General features: G+C 35.8%; 3 protein-coding genes across 10 annotated transcripts; 1 reads left to right on the forward strand and 2 right to left on the reverse strand.

The window, feature by feature from the left end:
- The first annotated feature begins 3,189 nt into the window (after positions 1–3,189).
- Positions 3,190–12,279, forward strand: LOC140831185 (protein SPA1-RELATED 2-like). 4 transcript variants are annotated; one of them, XM_073194988.1, is made up of 9 exons: positions 3,190–3,327; positions 5,578–6,800; positions 6,918–7,108; positions 7,428–7,585; positions 7,949–8,765; positions 9,826–9,972; positions 10,476–10,793; positions 10,877–10,936; positions 11,404–12,279. In XM_073194988.1, the coding sequence occupies exons 2-9, from the start codon at positions 5,612–5,614 to the stop codon at positions 11,593–11,595; spliced, it is 3,072 nt and encodes a 1,023-aa protein (XP_073051089.1). In that variant the 5' UTR covers positions 3,190–3,327; positions 5,578–5,611; the 3' UTR covers positions 11,596–12,279. The 4 variants fall into 4 exon arrangements, with proteins under 4 accessions (XP_073051089.1, XP_073051086.1, XP_073051087.1 ...); XM_073194986.1 differs by adding an exon at positions 3,423–3,563 and having other exon boundaries at positions 3,223–3,327; positions 5,578–7,108; XM_073194987.1 differs by adding an exon at positions 3,423–3,551 and having other exon boundaries at positions 3,223–3,327; positions 5,578–7,108.
- A 3,258-nt stretch (positions 12,280–15,537) lies between these two features.
- LOC140829857 (uncharacterized) lies at positions 15,538–17,455 on the reverse strand. Its single transcript, XM_073193139.1, has 2 exons — positions 16,171–17,455; positions 15,538–15,856 (listed from the first exon to the last, which is right to left on the reverse strand). Exons 1-2 carry the CDS (start codon positions 17,273–17,275, stop codon positions 15,822–15,824), a joined length of 1,140 nt encoding a protein of 379 aa, XP_073049240.1. The 5' UTR covers positions 17,276–17,455; the 3' UTR covers positions 15,538–15,821.
- A 1,476-nt stretch (positions 17,456–18,931) lies between these two features.
- Positions 18,932–23,372, reverse strand: LOC140831186 (uncharacterized). Of its 5 annotated transcripts, XM_073194989.1 has the most exons (4): positions 22,993–23,372; positions 22,616–22,703; positions 19,924–22,514; positions 18,932–19,820 (listed from the first exon to the last, which is right to left on the reverse strand). In XM_073194989.1, exons 3-4 carry the CDS (start codon positions 22,433–22,435, stop codon positions 19,357–19,359), a joined length of 2,976 nt encoding a protein of 991 aa, XP_073051090.1. In that variant the 5' UTR covers positions 22,436–22,514; positions 22,616–22,703; positions 22,993–23,372; the 3' UTR covers positions 18,932–19,356. The 5 variants fall into 5 exon arrangements, with proteins under 5 accessions (XP_073051090.1, XP_073051095.1, XP_073051094.1 ...); XM_073194994.1 differs by lacking the exon at positions 22,616–22,703 and having other exon boundaries at positions 19,924–22,475; XM_073194993.1 differs by lacking the exon at positions 22,616–22,703 and having other exon boundaries at positions 19,924–22,478.
- Positions 23,373–24,350: the final 978 nt, after the last annotated feature.

Below are 24,350 nucleotides of genomic sequence, written 5' to 3' on the forward strand. Positions count from 1 at the left end.
ATTTTTTATTTGGTAAGATACAAAATTATTAGCATTTATTCAAACAATTTATTCACTGTAAATAGCAATCCAATGCAAAAATGCTATCGATTTTTTTTTTTAAATCCAATTTCATACAGATAATGCAAAATCTCGTGCATTTTGTGCACAAAGTTCTCTTGAAAACAAAATCTTATTGGTTTGACTGCATAATCTAATGTCCTGATTCTCTTATAATTACAATGATAAAATAGTTGTCAATATTGTTAATGTACATTAAATCTACAAATCTTTCATAATCTGTGTACTAAGGATTCATATAATCAGTAATCTTCTTTTTTATTTTATAAAAGGATTAATGTAATCTAACAATTGATAAGAGAATGTTTGCCATGACTAAAATACGTTATTATATATTGATTTTTTGGCATAAAAAATCATTTTTTTAAAATTTCTGAAACTTAGATTATAAGTTAGCTTGTACATAATTTAATTGAAATTCAGAAATTGGTAGGATGCTACTTCTACAATTCTATAAAAATGATTATGATAAAAAGATATTAGAATAACTTATTTATCAAATACTGCACATATCTGATTTCCAATGTTTCAATTTTGTTTCAAAACACTTCCAACTTTTTATATTTCATAATTTATTCGTAATCGATAAATTTAATCACTTTTTTAAACGTAGAAGTTGTTGCACGTGTCCGTATCCGTGTCCGTGTCCGCACGAAGACAGCGGCGTCCTACTCACACATGCGGGTCCCACGTGGCGCTTGGAGAGTAGTATATAATCACCCTCACGGGCAGGCTCTGGAGCACATCCATTTCTCAATCTGTCATACACACACGCACAGACACAAAGATGCATGCAGAGAATCTGATGCAAAAGGTCAATTTTTGTTTAAGGTATCAGGAGGGTTCTTCGAGTTTTATCTCGTAGGGCTCCGTGTTGCGTGTGTTCTTTCTTGGAGAAAAGATTTGAACTTTTATTTTTATTTTTTGCTTTTGTTTGATCTCCATTTCAGTTTGTTCTGCAAGAAAACATAAAAAAATGAGTACATTGAATTCTGGAAAAATGATCCTTGAAACCCCTTCAAGATCACCGATCCCGCAGCTGGTGAAACTCATCGAATGCTTGGTTCGTGAAGGTAGGCTTAATGATGTCCAGAACATTTTAATGAACATCGAAAAGCAAACGAAACTCGGGCTCGGAAGCGTTAAACTGGATCCAGATGATATGTATCTTGAAGAGAAGTTACATAAGAGCGAAAATGAACGGGAGGATTTGAAGGTGAAAAACACAAAGTTGACAGAGGAGAAGAAAGAGTTGATTGATAGGATAAACGAAAGCGAGAAGATTATTTGTGAGCTGAAAAGTAAAGTGTCGGAGAACGATCGGACTCTTGATGTGTATCAAGAAAAGATCAAGCTTTTCGATTTGAGGGTGACAAAGATGAACCTGGAGCTTTTCAAGTTATGGGAGAAGAGATCGGAAGCCCAACGAATCAATGAACAAATGAGAAGTGAACTATCTGAATCCCGTCAGAACGAGGAGAGGCTAAAGCGCAGACTGATCGAGTATGTCCAGGTTATAAAAGAGGCCTCGCGGGAAAATTTTGAGACGAAAGTGGCTATGGAGAGGATGAAGCGCAAATTACCAGAAACTGGTCAGATTGTGGAGGAACTAAAGAGACAAAAAATGGAGGCTTTCCAGATCGTGGAGAAACTAAGTCGTGGACATATTGAAGCTAATATTGCTATGAAGAAGTTGAGGAGTGAAAAACTGGAGGCCGACAAGGTTCTTCATGTGCACAAAAAGTGGTTCCAGAATTTGGCACCGCTAATCAAGAACGTCGGCGAGGACCTTGGGATATTTCTGAATGAGAAGGTGCATAAATAATTCGGGCGCTGGCGAGAGATGAACACAGATTAATGTGAATTTGAATGCTTTGCTGTAGGGATCTTTCTGTTACTTTTATAGTCTCTCGTTTTTATGAATAAGTATTTTGGCAATGGGTATTATTTATTTTATTTTTTTTACTATAATTTTAATTAAATATATTAAAAAATATAAATATACACAATTTAAGAATAAATGTATAATATTTATATGTGAATTTCGTGAAATTGATATTTTATTTGAATTATTAATAAAAAATATTATTTTTAATTATAAATATAAGTAAAATTGACTTAATCTTACTAATAAAGATTTGTGAGACCGTTTAACAAGAGATTCATTTAAACAATATATGTAATGTTTGAATGGTGTGGGTGGAGGGTGCATTTTATATGAGATATTCTTACTGAAATATGAATCCAAATTTTTTTTAAAAAATTAATGAACTTCGTATTTTTGTTTAGCACGAATATCTTGTATAAAAAAAGAAAAATATGAAGTAAATAACAACGAAAACGGAGATGTGAGTGAATTTTTTTTATTTATAAATGGAAAAATTATTAATATAAATAAAAAAATAGACAGTCGACATGTGCCGCGTAAATTTTCTGAATTCACATAAATCCGCGTGTTATGATTGGCCAATTCAATTCCTAATTGATTCAGTACATTTTATCTGATGGCGTGGCTTAAATAAACCAATAGCAAGCGAGTACATTTGTGGCCCCATAAATAGCCACGTCATTTGCCAATGTACAGTCTTTTGTAACTCAAACACTTTGCATTAATTTTATACGGTAGATCTTCTGTTCGGTTCAATTTCTGAAAAATATTATTTTTTATGGTAAAAAAACTATTTTTATGATAATCATAGATCTAGTCAATCCATTTCAAAAATAAAAACCTATTAATCTGTCTTACAAAATGCTTATATTTTTCTAATTTGTATCCTCGCATTTTGCACTACTAATAAGTAAGAGTAAGTTTCATGTAAGACCGTCTCATTAATTTATATATATGTGAAAATGGATGACTTCATTAATACTTTTGACATAAAAATAATATATTTTAATAGGTCTGATCGTATTGTGTATGAGATCCATCTTACAAATAATATGAGTTTTTGTGTATAAGTAATAAAAAGTTGACTATCATGTTTTCTTTGTCATTATATAATATCATTAAATTCTTGAAACTAAATATATTAAAATGAGACTCAAATGAAAATATAAACCTTTTGGTTAGATTACATGTTTAAATTTGACTAATGACAATTAAAGAGCGAATGTTTTTTTGCCATATGATGGAAGTCCCATATCTCTATCGTGCCACCAACCAACTCTTTAAATTAAAATTAGGGTTTTCATTATTTCCATGGCACACAATTTTCCCCATTTTATGTCTTCTTTCAATCTGGTCCGACATCGCTCTTCATTTCTGAGGTGTGTTTCAACTCACTCTCTGACTTAAATTTCAATTTTTTTTTTATGTTTCCCCCCTTTCACGTTTAGTTTAATATAGTGTACTTTGTGTTCAGCTTTATTGAAAGAGATATTGAGTCCTTAGCGTTTTGGACAATTCTTGTGCACTACTGAATGTTAAGTCTTGCTTGATTATGGAAATTAAATTGAGGATTTTGATATGATCGCGTGTTCTGTTGCGTGATGTAAGTTTCTGGGTAAATTTTTGCCTTTTAATTTATTTTTGGGAATGAAGTTTCAGATTTTTGAACTCCTCTTTCATATTATTTTAACTTTTGTTTTTTATTTCTGGGTTTTCACTCTTTTTTCATATTATCTTTTAATGCTCCGTTCTTATCGTTCGATATGCTGCGGTCATGTGAGAACAAGCTGTTCGTTTTCTTTTGTTTGTATTCGAAAACTGCTGTTTCCATTTCTTATGGTACACCCTAGTAATGGAGCTAAAAACTAAATAAAGGGGCCAAGAATGTACCTAATGAAGTGGGACGAAATTTGAAATTTTCCAAAGCGTTGAGGAGCAAATTTAGGAGGGTAACAACCACTGCTATTGTCACTGCCTTGTGCTAATGCGGAAAACACAACATTTTAGCAACCTACAGTTGCTCACATGTCCGTGTTTCTTGCGTTCTAGTATCTTCGTTGTCATTTATTATATATTCAAGTTTATTTTAGCTTGTGTTTATGGTTAGATAGGCAAGGGGAAAATTAATTATGTTCATGGGTGGAGCTACCCCTTCTTGAGGGGCTTGCTTGACCCCCTCAATGTCGAAGATATTTATTTTTCCCTTGAAGCGTTAGATATATTTAAAAAATTTGTATTATAGATCCCACATAAATAATCAAATTTTTAAGAAGGTGGTCAAAATTCGAAGAAATTCAGATAGGATCCATATTATTAAGTCTAATTTATAATATAATAAAGTCCTATAAAGTCCTACACTTGTATATGTAAAAGAATAAATTATCAAAAGGAAGGAAGGTATTATCAAGAAATTAATCTTCTCTTGTCAATTCAATCATTCCAACTTTCAAAAAGGAAACGAAAACTAATAACTAATTCACAATACAAATCTGTTAAAGGGAATACAATATTTTGTTTGTATAGTTATACTAAACAAGTCATGAATATTCCATATGAACGATTTAGGGTTCAGGCTCAACATATTTATCATTATCTGTAGTATATAGTTAATAGCTAATATAAGGGTCCATTCAGTTGTATTGATGAGTTTGTATAGATAAATAATATTGCGATTGTTAAAATATTTGTGTAGGATATTTTGGTTGATTGATTAATATGAGAAATATGATAAATTACATTTTTGTCTTTTTTCAGTAATTAATGAATATAAATAAAAGAAATATATAAATGATAATGTTGTAATTTTAATTCAATGATTTGATTGGTGTGGGATAATAACTAATGATTTGATTGACGCGAGACAAGTAATCAATACACAAAATTGCAACCAAACATTTGATTGCATTGGGTTATTAATCATATCAAGCCATCCAAATGCAACCTACTACTATTTTTTGATAAATTGTTTCGCTTTTCCATTAAAAATTATGATAAAATTGGAAATTCTCAAAAGCATAGACGATGAAATTGGTCAGTTCACAGCATCTGTACTTGTTACTTAGATAAATTTAATGCATCACATCATTCTGTTTTTGTTTGAACTAATGCTAATTAAAGATCTGCAACACGGACCTTTAGGTTGCTCTGCCGTGTGATGATTTTGATTTTCACATCAAGCTCACTGGACATTAAATAGTATAAGGAGTTAATTTTAGGTTGGCTACACACATTTGGTTAGTGTGATATTTCAGCTATGAAACTAAATTGTAGCTGGATTAGTTGTTTGATTAATTTCCTTCGAACTTTTGTTGCACTACAATTATAGTTAAAAAAATTCACTTTAATGATGCTGTTTTTGTCTGTTATTTTCGTTATTAATTATTTGGCTACGAAACCTTTAGGCAACATTGTTTTGTTTGGAATATGAGGGCTTGGAATTCTGTATCTTTAACCTGTAGGTTAAAATAATCTATATCAAACTGTTTAATCGATATACATGTCCATTGTTATTTATGCTGTTTTTATCATTATAATTCTCTTTCTCTTAATCTTCATCCAGCAAATTGAATATATAATCTAAATGTAATAATACCATATCCTGATGTCATGGCTTTATTTTTCTGTGCAAGGCAATAAGTTGAGTATGAGAATATCGTAGACAGCATGGATGAAGCAATTGGTGATGATCTGGTCGAACCTGTTAGTGACACGCATATTCGAAATAAAGAGTATGACGAGGTCTCATTGGAGCCTGGAAGCTCCAGCATGTTTCAATCAAATGAAATGTTAACTCCCAGTACGAATGATTATCATGAGAGTGCAAGAAAGTTGTATACAGATATTCTGGATGCAAAAGACCTAGACAGAATTGATTCTTCTGATAATGCAGACGTTAGTCCTCGATGTGTCAACGGTGCAGGGGTTATGGTTAAAGAGTTGATTCTGAAAAGTTATGGAGAAAAGTTGACTTTAGTGGGTACTTCGAATACTAAAGGAAGAACGCAAACCAGGAAAAGCCAGTGGCAGCATTTGCATCATATGGCTGGCGAATCCGAGGTTAGCAACCTCCATGGACAAATTGGATACAAAGAACAAAGTCAAGCAACGTCAAGTGCCTGGGAGGATGAAGACGACAGTTTATTTTCTCGGCTTCTAGATCAAAATAAAACGAAACCAAACTTTGATCATAATGAAGTCGCGAACAATTTACCAAGTAATGACGATGAAGTTGCTTCCGGAGATACGTTGAACTCTCTGGGAGGCATCCGGACAAAAATTTTATCTAAGTCTGGATTCTCTGAATACTTCATAAAAAGTACTTTGGGAGGAAAGGGTGTAATACATAAAGCTGGTGCTTGCAGAGGATCTATTACAGAGTCCCGGATCCAGGATTGTCCAAAGCCTAGTGCTGCTGGTTTTAAAAATTCCGTTGCTTCACTAAGCCCGACCATGCAACCTGTTTCACGTACTTCACATGGTATTTCTGAGTCATCATCTGTTCCCAGTTCTAAAGATAATGGTGATGGAATCAGTTTGAGAGAGTGGCTAGAAACAGGCCGAAACAAGGAAAATAAAGTGGGTAGCTTGTGTATATTTAGACAGGTTCTGGGTCTTGTGGATTTTTTGCACTACCAGGGAGTTTCTTTGCAAGAATTGAGGCCTTCCTGCTTCAAGTTGTTGGGATCATCTGAGATCATGTATCTAGGGTCATTTGTATGTGCTAAGGCCTCAGCAAACACAGCAGATCAAGTGATTCACCAGTCACATCATAATCAAAATGACAAGAGACCTGTACATCAAGACATGCATCTGTTGGGCAACCAGGCTTGGAAGAAGCGGAAAATAAGTGAAGGTATGAAATTTATTCAAAGGTGGCCCCAATTTCCATCCAGATCTGGCAATATGTCTGTATTCAAAAAATTTTCCAAGGTAGATGGTTCTGACCCTCTGGATCCTGGAAATTGTGTAGATGAAGAGCACAACCCCAAAACAGAAGCTAAAAACCAGGGAAATTTTTTTAGTGATAATGTGTCCAATCCATCTCATCCATCACAGGATTCTGCGAGTTGTGTGTTGGAAGAGAAGTGGTACACCAGTCCCGAAGAGATGGGCTGCACATTTGCGTCAAATATTTATAACTTGGGTGTTCTACTGTTTGAGGTTTGTGGATGCCTTGTCTAAATGGTTTTCCTATCTGGCCTTCATTTTTAGTGTTTCTTTCTGAATGAAAGAAAATTTTCAAGGTGATAGCTATGAATGTCTCATTTGTATAGTGCGACATCATTGATGAGAAATCAACGATACACCGAATAAAAATATTCTCTTTGTAATGCATTAAAATTTACGGCCGGAGGTCTTAACATCTAGCTAATAGCTTACATTTACTCAAGTAAAAACATAAGTTTCATTTTCAAACCTTTATAATGTGTAAAATTATATATGGTTCATGTGTTTGATACTAATATTGATGGTAATTTAGTTACTTGGCTCGTTTGGTACTGGAAGATCTCATGCTGCTGCGATGCTTGATTTACGGCATAGGATTCTTCCGCCGAGTTTCCTTTCAGAGAATCCCAGGGAAGCTGGGTTCTGTCTCTGGCTGCTTCATCCTGAACCTTCATTGCGACCAACAGCAAGGTATTTTAAAATCTCTTGCTCTCAAAATTTCTATCTCCACAATTGTCGTCTTCCTATAGTACTGTTAGCTGTATGCCATAATGGTGTTGGTAAACTAATTAAATGTGGGGTCTGGTTTGGCTCCGAATGTTCACATACAGAAGTAGATAATCTCAGTATGTTAGTGGCATGAACTGAAACTTAACAGTTCTTTCATAAACATATGTTTTATGAATGTAAAAAAGAATCCAGTGTTGTAAATGAATAATCTAGTCTTGAACAAATCTTCTCACTGAACGTATGTTAACCATGTGACAATTTTCTTAAAACTCCTTAATCGCTGTAATGTAAATTTCAATGTCTTTGATTACTTTTGCATAACAGGGAAGTTCTGCAATCTGAATTTATAAGTGGAATTCAGGACTCATCTGGAGGTGAGTTGTTGTCTTCCATTGATGAAGAAGACGGGGAATCAGAATTATTATCGTTTTTTCTTTCATCCTTAAGTGAGCAAAAACAGAAGGATGCATCAAATCTGGCGGAACAAATCCATGGCTTAGAAACTGACATTCATGAGGTTGAGGAACGACGATCTAAAAAGCTACTAATGTTATCTTCATCAGCACCAGAGTCACTTACTGCTAGTGGCAGCGAGTATTCTAATTCAATTTCAAAAGTGTTCTCAAAGTTGACCCCTCCAGGTGATAAAGGAACAAGGTTGATGAGTAACATCAGCAAACTTGATAGTGCTTACTTTTCCATGAGATCTAACATTCAGATGTCAGATGGTAATCCCACCATTCACAGGGATAGAGAACTGTTAAAAGCTCGGGAAAACTGGTGCGCAATGGGGAGGGAGAAAGGTGATGGTGCTGACCGTTTAGGTGATTTCTTTGATGGTTTCTGCAAATTTGCTCGTTATAACAAATTCAAAGTGCGTGGGATTTTGCGGAATGGAGAATTTAATAGTTTCACTAATGTTATATGTTCTTTGAGTTTTGACCGGGATGAGGACTACTTAGCTGTTGGATTGGTGTCAAAGAAGATAAAAATTTTTGAATTTGAAGCGCTATTTAATGATTCAGTCGACATTCATTATCCAGTTGTTGAGATGGCAAACAAATCAAAACTTAGTTGCATTTGCTGGAATAGCTACATCAAAAATTATATTGCTTCGACCGATTATGAAGGCATAGTCAAGGTGAGTTTCCTCTTCTTTCTTTGTGGTGATTGTGAATGAAATATATGTACTGTTGTACGTATACTATAGTTGCTAATGTTACTCATATCAAAAATTGAGTTTGTGGGTTATTTGCTCAGTGTCTTTCTCTTGGAAATATTATATTATTTTTCACAGCCTCAGTTTCTGTTCTTGAATTTTAAAATATGAAAATATACGTGGGTAATTGTTTGAATTTAAAGTCTCATTCATTACCTTTCTTTGTTTCCTGGAAGTTTCCGGGAAGTTAATGGCTTTTTGACATATATTAAAAATTGTCTTTATATTACAGTGTCAACCATTTACGTATTAGCATTTATTAATCCATACCGAGAAACTGCTCAACTCCTGCTAAAAGGATTATTCATTATCATGACATACACATCACTGCTTAACACTTGAACAAGGCCTGCTCATTTTCTTCTCTGTGAACATGAACCTCAAAGATTGACATAGAAAGAAAGAGCAGAAATATTTACTAAATTGTTAGCTTAACCTAAAAATAACTTGTGTGGGCTGAAACCTTTACTTTTTGTCTTTTGATTTGATTATGTATCATATTACGCCTTCCCGGCAACTCTGAGAAATTGATCATGAGAGTGAGCTGTGAAGCATGCATTTGCAGAAAAAAGAACGTTGGAATGACAGTGAAAGGAGAATAATATAGTTGTTACATCCATGTAAACCTGTTTTGAAGAACTCTTTAATTAACAGTTCTAAGAGGTTCTGCTGACAGCAAACTAGTTGGTCACTCTTTACCCAGAAATTACTCAGAGCTACAGTGGTTGGCACGCATTCGCATAGCAGTGGAAGCATATATTAGTATGATGTCTCAAGAGGATATGAAAATCGAACGTCACAATAATATGGTTCTTGTCATATCGTCAGATATCCTTTCTCAGTAACTGTACTTCAAAATTTAACCCACTTTTCCTTTTTGAATATTATAAATTTGTATCCTGTTACATTGACCTCTCACTAATGATGTTGATTTGTATTACTTTGTCTGAGTTACTTTTTGACGTGCTCAAAATGGTCACAGTTATGGGATGCAGGAACAGGTCAGAGTTTTTCACATTTCATTGAACATAGTGAAAGGGTTTGGTCTGTTGATTTCTCTCGTGTGAATCCTATGAAACTAGCAAGTGGTGGTGATGATCGTCTGGTGAAACTTTGGAGCATTAGTGAGGTGTGCTTTTTCTTGTTTTATTTATGCATTTTATGCTTCTAAACATGTTGAAAGCTTTCCCCTCCCTAGAATTTCCACTTTTTCTGGGTTTCAAGTAATTGTTCTTCTATACTGGGTAATGGATAATAAGTTCAAAGTTGTAGGTGAATTAGAACTTTTACCAAGCTCTTGCTAGTTGTAAAGATTTGATGATTTTGTTAAAAACAAGTGTTGTTTGAGTTGGTATGGTGTGTTTGATATTAATCATCAGAGCCAGAAGTAAAATGCTTGTTGTTATACTTTATAAAAACATGACATAACGAACAGCCTTTATTAAAGAAAATATATGTAACTTTCTATGGGTTGGTTGTCCAGTTGTTTTGTGGATCTTAATACCTGGGAATCAAAACCCATATGATCCTTGAAGTTGTATCTAAATCCCTTGATGATTCTAGTCACTACCCGCAATTAATTTTTTTTTTTTTTTACTTGTCCAAAAAATTGATTTCTAGCATTTGGTGCAGAAAAACAGTTTATGCACGATCAGGAACCATGCGAATGTGTGCTGTGTGCAATTCTCAGCTGACTCAGCTCATTTATTGGCTTTTAGCTCTGCTGATTATAAGACCTATTGTTACGATCTACGCAAGGCTTCAGTTCCTTGGTGCATATTGGCTGGCCATGAGAAAACTGTTAGTTATGCTAAATTCTTGGATGCTGGAACTCTTGTTTCTGCATCTACAGACAACACCATAAAAATTTGGGATCTTAATAAGACTAGCTCCAATTGTTTATCAAAGGATGCTTGTGTATTAACTCTTAGAGGACATACTAACGAGAAGGTTGGTGACTTCGTGTCTTATATGTTCATCTATTAGTTCTTAGGAAATTGCTTGTTGCCTAACTCTGCTATCCGCTCTTGCAGAACTTTGTGGGACTATCAGCTCATGATGGATATATTACATGTGGTTCTGAGACAAACGAGGTGGTTGTCTGTTTAAACTTTCAACTTCTGTATAATTATGTGATAACAAAAAAAAGGAGAGAAAATAATGTGCTGTGATCAGTTAGAAAGAACTAAAGTTAAATTGATTGGCCTTTGAAGCTGTGAGTTATGGTTTCTATTGATTTTGCTTGGTGGCGCTTGATCATACAAATCCATTGCCCAAGGTTTTTCTTATCCAGATAACTCTATCCTGAAATGGTCCTATAAGCTCAACTATACTGTCGTTCATCGAAATTATTCGATATGTTTGAACATGTTTTTTTTGGTGTCTACTCGTGCTCGTGGCTTCTATCCTACTAAATTACCCAGTCTTTAAAAACAAGAATAGTTGATTCCTTGTCCAAATAACGTAGCCTCATAATTCTGAATATCATGTAATCATATAGAAATTTTGCTGGATCCTGTCAATCTTCAAGCTTTTGAATGACACAGTAATTGGTTCGCAGGTATTCGCCTATTACAAATCTCTGTCAATGCCCATTACATCCCACAAATTTGGTTCCTTTGATTCCATAACTGGTAAGGAGACTGAAGATTCAAATGGACAGTTCGTTTCTAGCGTTTGCTGGAGAAGGAAATCAAATATGGTGGTTGCTGCCAATTCATCTGGGCGTATCAAGCTCTTGCAAATGGTGTAGAAACTATGTTTATCCTACATACAAGTTGCTCCTAAGTGAAGTATCTTTCATCTTGTCAAAGGCCCGTCATTTTATTTGTTCTCGCATTGCTGCTTTGGAAGAATGATATTGGAAATGGACTTTCAGCTTTTGAAGAGAACGTGGCTTTGGTATGAATCTATATTTAGAGAATTGGGATCTGCAACACTCATTTATTGCAAAAACATGCATGTTGCTGGACAATAGACATGGTTTCTAAGTATGTCAAAAAGTGCGAGGTTTCTGGCTATACCATTGACCCCAGTTTTGTAAAGATGAAGATAAACTGGCTGAGGCATGTTGGTCTTCATCTGTTTTTGCGTAAGTTTCAGAAAAAAAATTCGACTAACCTGCCTATGCAAATTAGTGCACACTGTTGCAAATATATTCGACCGTTCATAATACAGTAAGATAACCGTTGGATTTGAGTGGTTTGGATAACCTGCTCAGCGGCATTCATTGTACATTCCAATCTGTTACAAGTCTTACAAGCTTTATAGCCTATACCATTCCAGCATTAGCTGCTGTATATGAATTCCTATTCTCATATAAAATTGTAAAGAAACTACAGAGATGGTTGGTTGATGGTTATCTTTATTTTAAACTTGATGTAAATTTACTTTGTTTCAGGTTTGCACTTACCAATCTATTTATTTTGTTGTATCATATGGTCTCGTCTCCAATTCGTTAAATTTATTTCACTCTTGTAAGTTTGATTTGTTTCAGGCTTGAACTTAGCACTTTTTTAATTCTGTTGTATCTTATGACGCGCATCTCCAATTCTCAGTTTCAAGTTTACGTGGTGTGGTTTTATATGATAGAATACATGATGAAGAAAATGAATTCTTATTCTTTTAATGAAACCGAGTACAACCAATACTTGCACAAATCAAATCAGTGGATAAAACAACTTAATCTAATCTATGAAAAGTTTAAACTATAAAATGGCAGATGAATGTCTATCTAATAATTCAGACGCTCATTTTTATCTAATTTTCGGATATTTAACGTTCTTTTTCAAGTTGGATTGTATCGAAATAAGGTCTTTTTTAGGAATTTCTGTAACTTGTGAATGACTAGGATCGGAGCTAAGTTTAAAGATTACCTTCTCAATCTTTTCACATATGAAATGGCGATAAACCTCAACATGCTTAGTTCAATAACGATGAACTGGATTCTTGGCCATACGGCCATACTGATTCCAGCTTGAGTGTCACACTTCAGTTCTACTATCTCTTGATTTTCTAATTTCAATTTAGTCAACAATATTTGAAGCCATATACCTTCGCAATTTCCATTGGCCAAAGACCAAAATTTTGTATCTGCTCAGTTTCTTGCTACGCCATGTTACTAGGTTAGCCATACAAACGGCCAATACCCAGATGTGGATCGTCTGTCCGTAGAGGTTTTTTTCCCAGTCAGCAAAAATGTATAATTATACATTTTTTGTGATAATTCTGTGAAAACATAGTCTCTTTCCAGGATTGTGTTCTTCTGTTGGATTGTTCATGAACTAGCTAATGACGCTTAAAACAAATCTAATGTTAATTCTTTTTTGAGAAATATATATCAGCTTGCCTACTAATCTATGCTAACTTCCTTTGTCGATCGGTGAACTATCCTATTTCTTTCCAATTTTTATATTTGGATCCACATGAGTATCGACAGGATTGCTCTGCTACATCACTATTTCTTTCAAGAGGTCCAAGACATATTTTCTTTGTGAAATCAAGATTCCATGCTTTGATTTGGCCAATTCTATTCCAATAAATACTTCAAGTGCCCTAGGTCCTTCATCTCGAATTCCTTTGAGATCAACAATTTTATCTGAATGATCTCCTCCTCATGGTTTCCAGTGATAATAATACCGTCAATATATACAATGATAACAAAGACCTTGTCTTCGTTGGAGGATTGGATAAATATTGTGTGATCTGTTGGCACTACATGTATCCATTTCCTTCTAAGACTTGGATGAACCTGTGAAACCAAAGCTTTAGGAGATTGCTTCAATCCATATAGTGATTTTTTCAACCTACATACTTTGTTTACAGTAGTCTTTGACTCAAATCCGGTGGTAAATTCACGTAGATTTATTCTTCTAGATATCCGTTTAAGAAGGCATTTTTAATATCGAGCTGATATAGATGCCAGTCCAAATTTGCAATAATGGATAGGAGTAAATGATTTTAGCATTACTACAGGTGTGAAGGTTTCTTTATAATCTATCTCTTATGTTTGAGCATACCCTTTTGCTACGAGTCGTGCTTTAAATTGTTCAATGCTTCCATTAGCCTTATGCTTTACTGTAAAAATCCACTTACAATCAACAGCCTATTTCCCACGTGGAAGGCCACGAGAATAAACATGGTCAAAAGGTAGAATAGGATGTTCAGGATGAGGTTGTGAGTTATTTAGTGGGATTTTGTAGATTAGGTCAATTGTAAGATGTGTCCGAGAGTCATTTATTTTGTTGATAAGCTCCAGATTGTGAGATTCATTCATAACAAGCTTTCTCTAATCCGAGAATGTGGTAAGAAAGGTTCAGCCTCATTGAAAGTGATATCCATATCAGGAAAAAGGATTTATTGATGAGAAAGCCGCAAGACTAATGTTGCAGTTAAGAACAATTATGAGAGAACATATCTAATTAATTCTCAACTACCCAACTCCTACTATTTATACTAGTTAACCAATCGACTGTGTGTGTTGGTTATGCACTGTGTAGGTGAGTAACTGATCAACTATATCAGCTATACATTTGTAGTATCTATTCTAATACTCCCCCTCAAGATGTGAGTGTATGTTGTGTACTCCCATCTTGATCAACAAATCTCTAAAACGCGTAGGATGTAATGGTTTTGAGAACAAGTCTGCTAATAGCAATTCAGAAGACACATGCATCAGTTTGATGATCTTTCCCTGCACTTGCTCATGTACAACATGACAATCAATGTCAATATGCTTCGTCCGCTCGTGAAAGACCGGATTAGAACCAATATGTACGGCGGCTTGACTATCACAGAATAACACTGATGGTTCATTTTGTTCTGCTGTCAAATCTTTGAGCAAGCTTCTAATCCACAAGACTTCACATGTTGCTGCCGCCATAGATCTGTATTCAGATTCAGCAGATGATCTCGAAACCGTTTGTTGTTTCTTCGATCGCCAAGATATCATGGACTCACCAAGGAACACGCAATAACCTGTAATTGACCTTCGTGTGTCCAAGCAAGAAGCCCAATCCGCATCTGAAAAGAACTTAAGCTTCAAATCAGATGTGGTCTTGTACAACATACCTTGTCCAATTGTTCCTTTCACATATCTCAAGACGTTCAAAGCTGCCTTCATATGAGATGTGTGTGGCTTAGCAACATATTGACTCAATTTATTCACAACATACGTCAAGTCAGGACGAGTGATCGTGAGGTATATTAAACGACCAATTAATCTTCTATACGTTGTGGGGTTAGACATCAATTCTCCGTCGTAAGAAGAAAGCTTGGTATTCACATCCATAGGTGTGGACCTCGGCTTACATCCAAGAAGTCCCGCCTCTGTAAGTAATTTGGCAGCATAGTTTCGTTGACAAATGGAGATACCATACTGTGACCTGGCCACTTCTATACCCAAGAAATACTTCAACTCTCCCAAATATTTTATCCGAAATTTGCTGTCAAGATACGTCTTTAACTCACTTGCTTCTTTCTCGCTATTGGTAGCAATAACAATATCATCAACATAGACAAGTAAAGCAACAAAAACACTTATTCTTGTCCTGAGAAACAACGAATTATCAGCATGAGACTGCAAAAAACCAATGTCCAATAATCCAGTAGAAAATTTGGCAAACCATTGACGAGACGCTTGTTTTAAACCGTATATTGACTTGTGGAGTTTGCATACTGCATTTAGTGGTAAAAGGGCCCCAAATGTCAATATGTAAAAGCTCAAAAGACATTTTGCACATATTGTTTTGAGAGATGAAGGGTAATCGTTTTTGCTTCGATAAATGGCAAATTGAACAAGGTATATGATTTTGCTTTACAAAGGAAGAACCTAAATGCTTATTCAAAACAGAGAGTTTAACAGACGAAGGATGACCCATGCGAAAATGCCACAAATGCGAAAGATCAACAGAAACATTACAAAGAACTGAAGAAGATACATTCCCAAACTTGCTCAGCACATATAGATTGCCAACACGTCTACCCATCCCAATCATTTTGGCTTGGTTGATATCCTGTATTTCACAAGTGTCAGCAAGAAAACATACTGAACAAGAAAGTGATTTAGTAAGAGCAGTAATAGAAAGCAAATTGAATTGAAACTGTAGGACATACAAAACATCAGTAAGAACAAGACTGTTGGCTAGTTTAACCGAACCAACATGGGCAACATTAATTGAAAATTTGTTTGGAAGAACTACTTTGGAATTAATTTGTTCAATTGTGGTAAAAAGAGACAAGGAGCAACAGATGTGATGCGTGGCTCCTGTATCCATTACCCAATCCAGACGTTGAATAGCAGAAGAAGAATCAAATAAAGAAAAAATACCATTGAAGCAATACACCGATGACTCGTGCTGTTGTTGTTCCAAAGTGGAATTGCTTATTGTTTGAATCTTGGAATTCAAGAATTCGATGAGCTGACTACAGTGACCATGAGTTAGAGAATCAACAGATGGAGTCGAAACAAGTTCTGGAGAAACATTAGTTTGACATGCTTGAGCTCTTCCAGTAAATGGCTTTAATCCAAACTTGGGATGCCCAGGTGGAAATCCATGCAACTTATAACACTTGTCTACGGTGTGATTAGTGTAGTTGCAGTGAGAACAAACCTTATCACTTTTACCTTTGGTATTGATAAACTTTCTAGTGGTACCTACAGCAGAGGATGCACTCGAGGCAAATGAAGTGTCAAAGTCCAGTTTGGTATTACCAGCAGTAATTGACCTTTGCCTCTCCTCCTGAGTTACAAGAGAAAATACCTTGGCGATACCAGGAAGAGGATCAATTAGCAAGATTTGTGCGCGTACCCGTGTATACGAATCATTCAGGCCCATTAAAAACTGCATAACACATTCCTGATTGTGGTAATTCGTCCAATCTTTCATCGTTCCACAATTACAAAGTGAGATCGGTTGATAATCTTTTAATTCATCCCAAAGTGTTCGTAACTTTGTGTAATAAGAGTTATCATTTAGAGATCCTTGATTGAGAGCACTGAGCAATTTCTTAATTTGATAGATCCTTGGCGCATTGCTCTGTTTGAACCGATCACAAAGATCTGCCCAAACCTCATGACTAGTAGACATATACATGAAGCTATCAGCAATATCACGAGCAACCACATTCAAAATCCATGAAATCACCATACTATTGCATCGAACCCAAGCGCCATACAATAGATCATCGGGTGAAGGACGAACCATAGTATTGTCCACAAAAACGAATTTATTCTTGGCAGTTAAGGCCATGGCCATCGCTCTGCTCCAGGTGTTATAATTCGAACCAGAAATTGGATGAGATACAAGAATAAGACCGGGATGATCTCCTTTTTGTAAGAAGTAAGGATTGCTTGAATCTTCAACAAATGTGCGATTCGCGGAAGCTTGATTTGAGCTGTTGTTAGTCGCCTGACCTCCAGCTTTCACCATCATGAAAAACGAATTAATCGAGGAATGAAACTGATTTTTTGAGGTTGAAGCGAAGATCAGTCAGAGTTTTGCTCTGATACCATATCAGGAAAAAGGATTTATTGATGAGAAAGCCGCAAGACTAATGTTGCGGTTAAGAACAATTATGAGAGAACATATCTAATTAATTCTCAACTACCCAACTCCTACTATTTATACTAGTTAACCAATCGACCGTGTGTGTGTTGGTTATGCACTGTGTAGGTGAGTAACTGATCAACTATATCAGCTATACATTTGTAGTATCTATTCTAATAATCCATGGAAGAGTAGAATTTTCCGGTGATAGGAGAATAACATTTGTATCATTTATGATTAGGAGAGAACCCCATAAAGATACAGTTCAGAACGTGAAGGACGTTGGAATTGAGGTAAAACTCGAGGAGGGTCTGAACTGGTGTTCGGAAGTTAAGGTCACAAAAAAGATCAGATTGATGAGGTAAGTGGCTGGTAAAACGGCGTCACCCCGGAAATGACGAGGGACATTATGAGTGAATAACAGCGGACAAACAACATTTAGGAGATGATGATTTTTTCGTTCAGCAATACCAATTTGTTGAGGGGTGTAATGCAAGAGCTTTGATGAACAATCTCTTGAGTGATTAGGTAATCGTCTAAGATAGAGTTAAAGAAATCTCTTGCCCGATCAGTGCATAAGATTTGAATATTAGTTGAGAATTGTGTTCGGATCATAGCATGGAAGGTTTTAAAAATAGTGGAATTCTTATTCTTTTCTTTCATGAGAAACAACCAAGACAGACGAGGATGATCATCCACAAAGAATAAGAACCAACATGTATCCATTATGTTTTTCACACGTGAAAGACTTCAAATATTGCTATAAATAAGGGCAAAAGATTTTGATTATGTATATGATCGTGGTTTGAAAGTGTTACGAGAATATTTCAACAGTTGACAAACATCATAATGAGGAAAACACGAACCTTTATTTATGGATAAAAACGGAAATAATTTTTGAAGATACAAAATTCGGATGTCCTAAGCGAAGGACCCCGACCACGGACATCATCGAGACTGCTATATAAGCCCATAAAAAAAAAATTAAACATGTGTTTCTTTTTAGCAATGGATCGGTAGAGTTTCTCATCAGTAGTGAATCCAGGCATGTTCCTCGGTCAAATCAATTTCCTGCCGATGGCGGGTGAGAGTAGCAAACTAGTTAGTGACTGTGAATTTATCAACCATAACATGACCAAATTGTTCTCAGCCTTCTATGTTTTGAATTTGGCAATGCCGGAATCAGGGCAGTCACCATGCTCGTAAGGAAGTCTTCTTTGTTACGACTGCAGATGAACATCATTACAGATTACGACAAACGCAGAAAATTACGGCCATTTAGTTTATGTAATGTGATGGAAAGAGGACGCACATCGCCCAAGCTTGGGGTTGTGGTCTCCGGAGATGAGGTGTTGTCGGAAGAGGGGGCCATGCCGTACTTTGTCATTGGCCGAACCCGACTTCTGATACCATTTAATTTTATATAATATAATATATGCCGAAGAAGATGAATTCTTATTTTCTTAATGAACTGAGAAGTATTAGATATACTTGTACAAATCAAATAAGTGGATAACAACTTAATCTAATCTATCCTAAGTTTAAAATATTGAAGTAGATGAATGTTTTTCTACTAATTCAAATGCCCATCCTTGTCTAATTTTCGGATATTCAACACCTGGCAATGAGTTCTTTGCTTCTGCTGAAAAAGTTGACGAGGATTGGGTCGTCTCAAAGATACTTACACACTTTTGGGATTGAGTACGGAAATGTAGTTCACAATGGTACATGCGCTACCGTGTCAGATCTTGAATATGATATGCAGATGCAAATTCTTGATCCTAAACACTGAATATCTGTCAATTTCTTGTTAGAGGCTATTGATGCATTTAAAGACGAAAGAAACATTTATCATATTCACAAAATATCAAATGAAGTCTTAAATATCTAGCTCTTTGGCTACAAAAAACAATGTAAAATGAGTAATTGAATCAAAAACTGCTTTCTTTTTCCTTTCACGAACATATTTATGAATTTGAATATCCATAATTGTTGGATAACACAACAATGCTACACGATTTTTGAACCTGATCTATTGTGGGTCTTTGTGGGCTTATAACAGTTGGTGGTCCTGAGATCTGTCTTTCAAGACGTGAACACCGTGAACATGGATTTAATGGTGATGAATGCTCTGTCGATGCATGGACTGCTGAGCGCTTTGGTGAAGAACGCTTGGGTGAAGAAGAACTCATTTTGAGGTCCCTTGCTGGGGAAGATGGAGAGTGACTTGGAATTGTTTTAAACTGTCTTGCTGGTGAGGAAGATGGAGAGTAACTCGTACTTGTTTTGAACTGTCTTGCTGGTGAGGACGATGGAGAGTTAGCAGGAAGAATTTTTGAGAGTCTTGCTGGTGAGGAAGACGCAAAGTAACTTGGATTTGTTTTCTTAATTCTTGTTGGTGAAGATCTTGGTGAGTCACTTTTCGGTGTTCCTGTTAGACAAATGTATTACATACTCTTGAGGTCATAACGAAGAAAATTCTTTCATACCCCTAAGCTAAACAGGTTATAAAAAAGGGAGAAAGAAAAACTAACCTGGAAGCTGTTTGGTCTCTGTCTCTCTTAGTTTCCTGATATGTAGAGCTTTCTTCTCTGAGGTTTTCGAATTTCCATCTTTCTGAATGCTTCTAGTTTTTGATTCACCTCTCGCACCAGAAGTTTCAGCAGAAACAGAAACCATATTCTGATTAAATTCTGTGTTTTGCAGTGTTTTCTTCTCAGGAATCTCAACTAATTTTTGATATCCTGTGGCCCGTGAAGTCATTTTCATCTCTGAAGACTCGCAGGTAACTGTTTTCTGATCAAGTACAGTTTTTGACACCAATATTTTTTCCACGTCTTCAGTGGTTTCTAGATTCTGATCAGTCGCTTTGGTTATTGCAGATTTCTTATTTTCTTCAGGCCTGGGACTGGTTGACTTACTATCTGCTGATTTTGATAAAATTACCTTGTCTGGAATCTCCACGTTAAGTTTGTGACAGGTTAAATTTTTATTCTCAGTTTTGTTCTCCATGGCCTGGATTTTATCCTCCCTTTGATCAACCCTTATATCAGGAGTTGCCACCGCCAGCTGCCTTTGATCAGCTACGGTAAAAGAAAATTTCTTTCCTGGACTTTCAGAGTCAAACGACCTTTGGTCTATTGAAAGAAGTTTCCGACGGGGTATCTCAGAAATAACTGATCTCAGATCCACCATGGTTGAATATTTCCTGTCAATGATTTCTGAACAAACTGACCTTCTATCACTTGGTGCAAGGAATAGATCATCAATGGCTGCCAAATGCTCATGGTCACCCAGTGATGCTGCACGGTGAACTGCTAATCCGTCGATAGCTAAGTCCCAGTTCTTAACACAGATTTTTTCCTTTTCAACCAGTTTATAAGCAAACAGCTGAAAAGGGATTTGTGAGACGGGTTCTGCTACGTGAGGGAACTTCTTCAAGAATCCAGTCTCCATGTCGCAATAATCTACGAGTGGCGGTGGGGAATCTGGATGACCATGGTCAGGATTTATAACAAACATTTTCTTGATGTAACGTAGTATCCTAGTTATGGATGAGAAAGTAGGACGAAGATTTGGATTCGTTTGCCAGCATTTTTTGGTTAGATTTGTTAGGTATTTTGGTGAAGTATACGAGAAAAGCGGCCTCTCCCCTGCTCGTATATTTCGAGCCATTGTTTCCCCTTGAAGATGGCCATCAGAAAACGGGACTTTCCCAGTTAAAAGCTCAAAACAGAGCATTCCAAAACTGTAGACATCAGCTTTCTCAGAATATTTTGCAGTACATTTGCCACCAAGGTGCTGCTCTTGTTCTGCTAACACCTCCGGGGACGACCAAATATCAAGATCAACTCCAGTCGGTATTGCACTTCGGGAAGCATAGTTCTTGATGGACAACAATCCAAAACCTGTCACTTTTGCTTTGAAAAAACCATCTATGGAAGCATTTCTTGATTTGAGGAAGACATTTGATGGATTCAATTCTCCATGATAGATCTTCTTCGAGTGCAGGTATTCCATTCCTCTTGAAATCTGTAGCATAATATCTACGGCAACTGGTATAGAGAATGGATTTTGCTTCTTTTGACTACAATTCTCCTTTATGTAGGTACTAAGATTCTTGTTCATAAGCTCCATAACAAGAAACCCCTCTTTTCTTTCCTCATCATGAAAGCCACAAAGGTACTGCAACACATTGGGATGAGATACCGAAAGAACAAAAGAAATCTCAGCACTTAATGGCTCAAGGTCTCCATAAAAGTTCCTCAAAGCAAAATTCTCACCCAACCAATGAATCTCCTTATAGTTCCCTCCTCCTAATCCCAAACGACGCTTCACAAAATAGTCATTTGATCCTACCAAAACTTGACTCGGCAAGAGCTTCACCCTCGTGTTTTCTGTTGGATTCATCTTCTGAAGCAAAAATTCTGCTAGTTTTACCAAATTCCCCTCTACAACTTTCTTCGCTCCAATATTTTGGAGAAGCAACCATCTATCTTCCCTCCACACCATATCTAACCGATCACAAATTTCTCGAGGTACTAAATATTGTTTCCCAAACATCCACTGGAACATCTTCGGGTCATCACACTCTTGATCATACTTTTTCAAAAGGGCGAGTCTCCTTTTCTGCATGTCTTCTTCATCCACCCCCGAAATCTCAGCAGCCGTCTCAATAGCCTCGATAACCACAGGGAAACAAGACAACAAGTTGTGAATGTGTAACTCTACACAATCCCTATTCATATGAAGACTAATAACTTTACCCCACCAATCTTTAATCTCTAAACAATGTCTTATATAGAGATCAGCTTCTTTAAATATTCTGTGAAGCTCTTTCATTGGAGGCTCAAGTGTTTTCCACTTGTTAGGCCTATCTTCAAGCCTTAAATTCTGCCTGATTTCATCTGAAATCGTTTTGAATGCCAAATATAGCATATCGTAAAGCAAACAACACTGTCTTTGGTTGATCGGGATTTCATGTTTTAATACCATCAAGGCATTCAAACCACCTAAAACCTCCCCAACCTGCCTAAATTGATCCATCCCAGCTTTCACAACCTTGTTCGATCCAGGAAAGTCTCACCTGCTGTCCGACTGAAATTTCACAAACATTAATCGCTAACTGCAAACGACGAAGAAAGTGTACAGAATCTATTGAAAAGGGTTCTCATCAAAATTTAATTTCTGAATTTTGTCATAAGATTATATGATCTCATGATGTACCTTCCGGGGAAAGAGTTTTAGATTTTCACCACATAAACTTCATGGTGGAAACACCGGGAAACCAGACGGTTGCCTCATTTCCCTCTTTCTGTTAAATGAAAACCTTTTAAAATTTTCTGCATGAGTTTTCGAAAAACATAATCACAAATTCCCAGAAAACTATGATAAATTTTCCCTTAAAAAGAGACGCTAAAATTGATAAAACTGGGAGTTTATGACAAAATTGAATTCTTGAAATTTTATGACAAGCTTGGATGAAATGCAAAATCACACGGGAGATGAAAGGTTCGTGATACGCAAATATTGTCCATGCAATAAAATTTCATGCACAACACAATGGAAAAATGGAGGAATGGGTAATATGAATTCGTACGTACCTGCTGTTCAATTCTCTCTTGAACCTCCAACAGATTTTACACAGGGAAAATGCAGAATTTTCAAAGGGTTACATGATTCCTAAGGAAGTTAAGCAGAACCCCATTTGAAACCACCACGTATAATAAAATTCTCCCTGATTCCTGAAATTGGTTCTATATCAACACGAGAATACCAAAATAACTGGAAAAAGGAATAACATCTCCAAATTTTGTTTTGAACAACGTAGACCAAATTCCGGTGACTGTCTTTTGTCTGTTAAAATCCTGAAACCCCGTTAACCAATTTGAAACGGAGAGTCAAAATTTAGCATTCGAAATTAGTTTAGTTTTCTTGTCTGTATTTGTTGGCCACCTGAATAGCTTTGGCTGCTACTAGAATTTCCAAGCCACTGAAATCTCCGTGTCTTTTGGGGTCTTCTTTTTAAATAACATAAATAATATAATATAATAATATAATATAATTAATATAATATAATATAATTTTCTCGCGACTTCCATCCATTGGCTTTTTTCTTCTTTGTACAATTTCCGTCGTACGCTACAATTATAAGATTTAAGTATGGTCATATTATGTTAAAAATAAAGAATGGAGATATATTGTGTTTTTCGATACACAAATTGTTTTTTCTGATTTTTAGACTACATAACCTAATTAATTAGATGATTATTATATATCGATTCTAAAATCTAAAAGATTTAAGGGATATTTGAATTGACAAAGTAGATGATTATTTGATTACTGGTCAGAATTTTGATTCTCTCTATCAAACATTTTTTCGGGCGAGCTTTTGTACATAGTTTGACCAGTGCGGTTTACTTGACTAGCGTAATTTGTAAAATATCGCGTTAGCATGAAGATTTATCCAATATAGAAAAAACGACAAAAATGATAGCATTTATGAAATGGAAGATATTTTGCATGCTAGAAATCTTTTACTATTAACTTTTAAGAATATAACCAAAAAATGATATCACGGTTGATATTTTTTGCAACTTGATTATTTCAAATTTGAGTTTAGTTTATTTGTCTTTTTTATTTTAGAGTGAGTCTCATGTGAGACCAGAGATGGATCTACGCTAGGGCTATACTGGGCCGTAGCCCAGCCCATTTTTTTTATTTAGCGACGGTTTTAGCGACGGTTTTTGATAACCGTCGCTACGTTTGCGACGGTTTTAGTAAACCTGTCGCCGATGTGGATCGGCGACAGGTTTATCAAAAACTGTCGCAATTATTAGCGACGGTTATTGCTAAAACCGTCGCTACATTATTAAAAAAAAAAAAAAAAGGTGGATCGGCGGTTTTAATTAGCGACGGTTTATTCAATAGAACATCATTACCACTTTGATGTTTATAATGC

The sequence above is a fragment of the Primulina eburnea genome, chromosome 4, assembly GCF_022965805.1.
Source record: "Primulina eburnea isolate SZY01 chromosome 4, ASM2296580v1, whole genome shotgun sequence".
In the NCBI taxonomy this organism is placed as follows: Eukaryota; Viridiplantae; Streptophyta; class Magnoliopsida; order Lamiales; family Gesneriaceae; genus Primulina; species Primulina eburnea.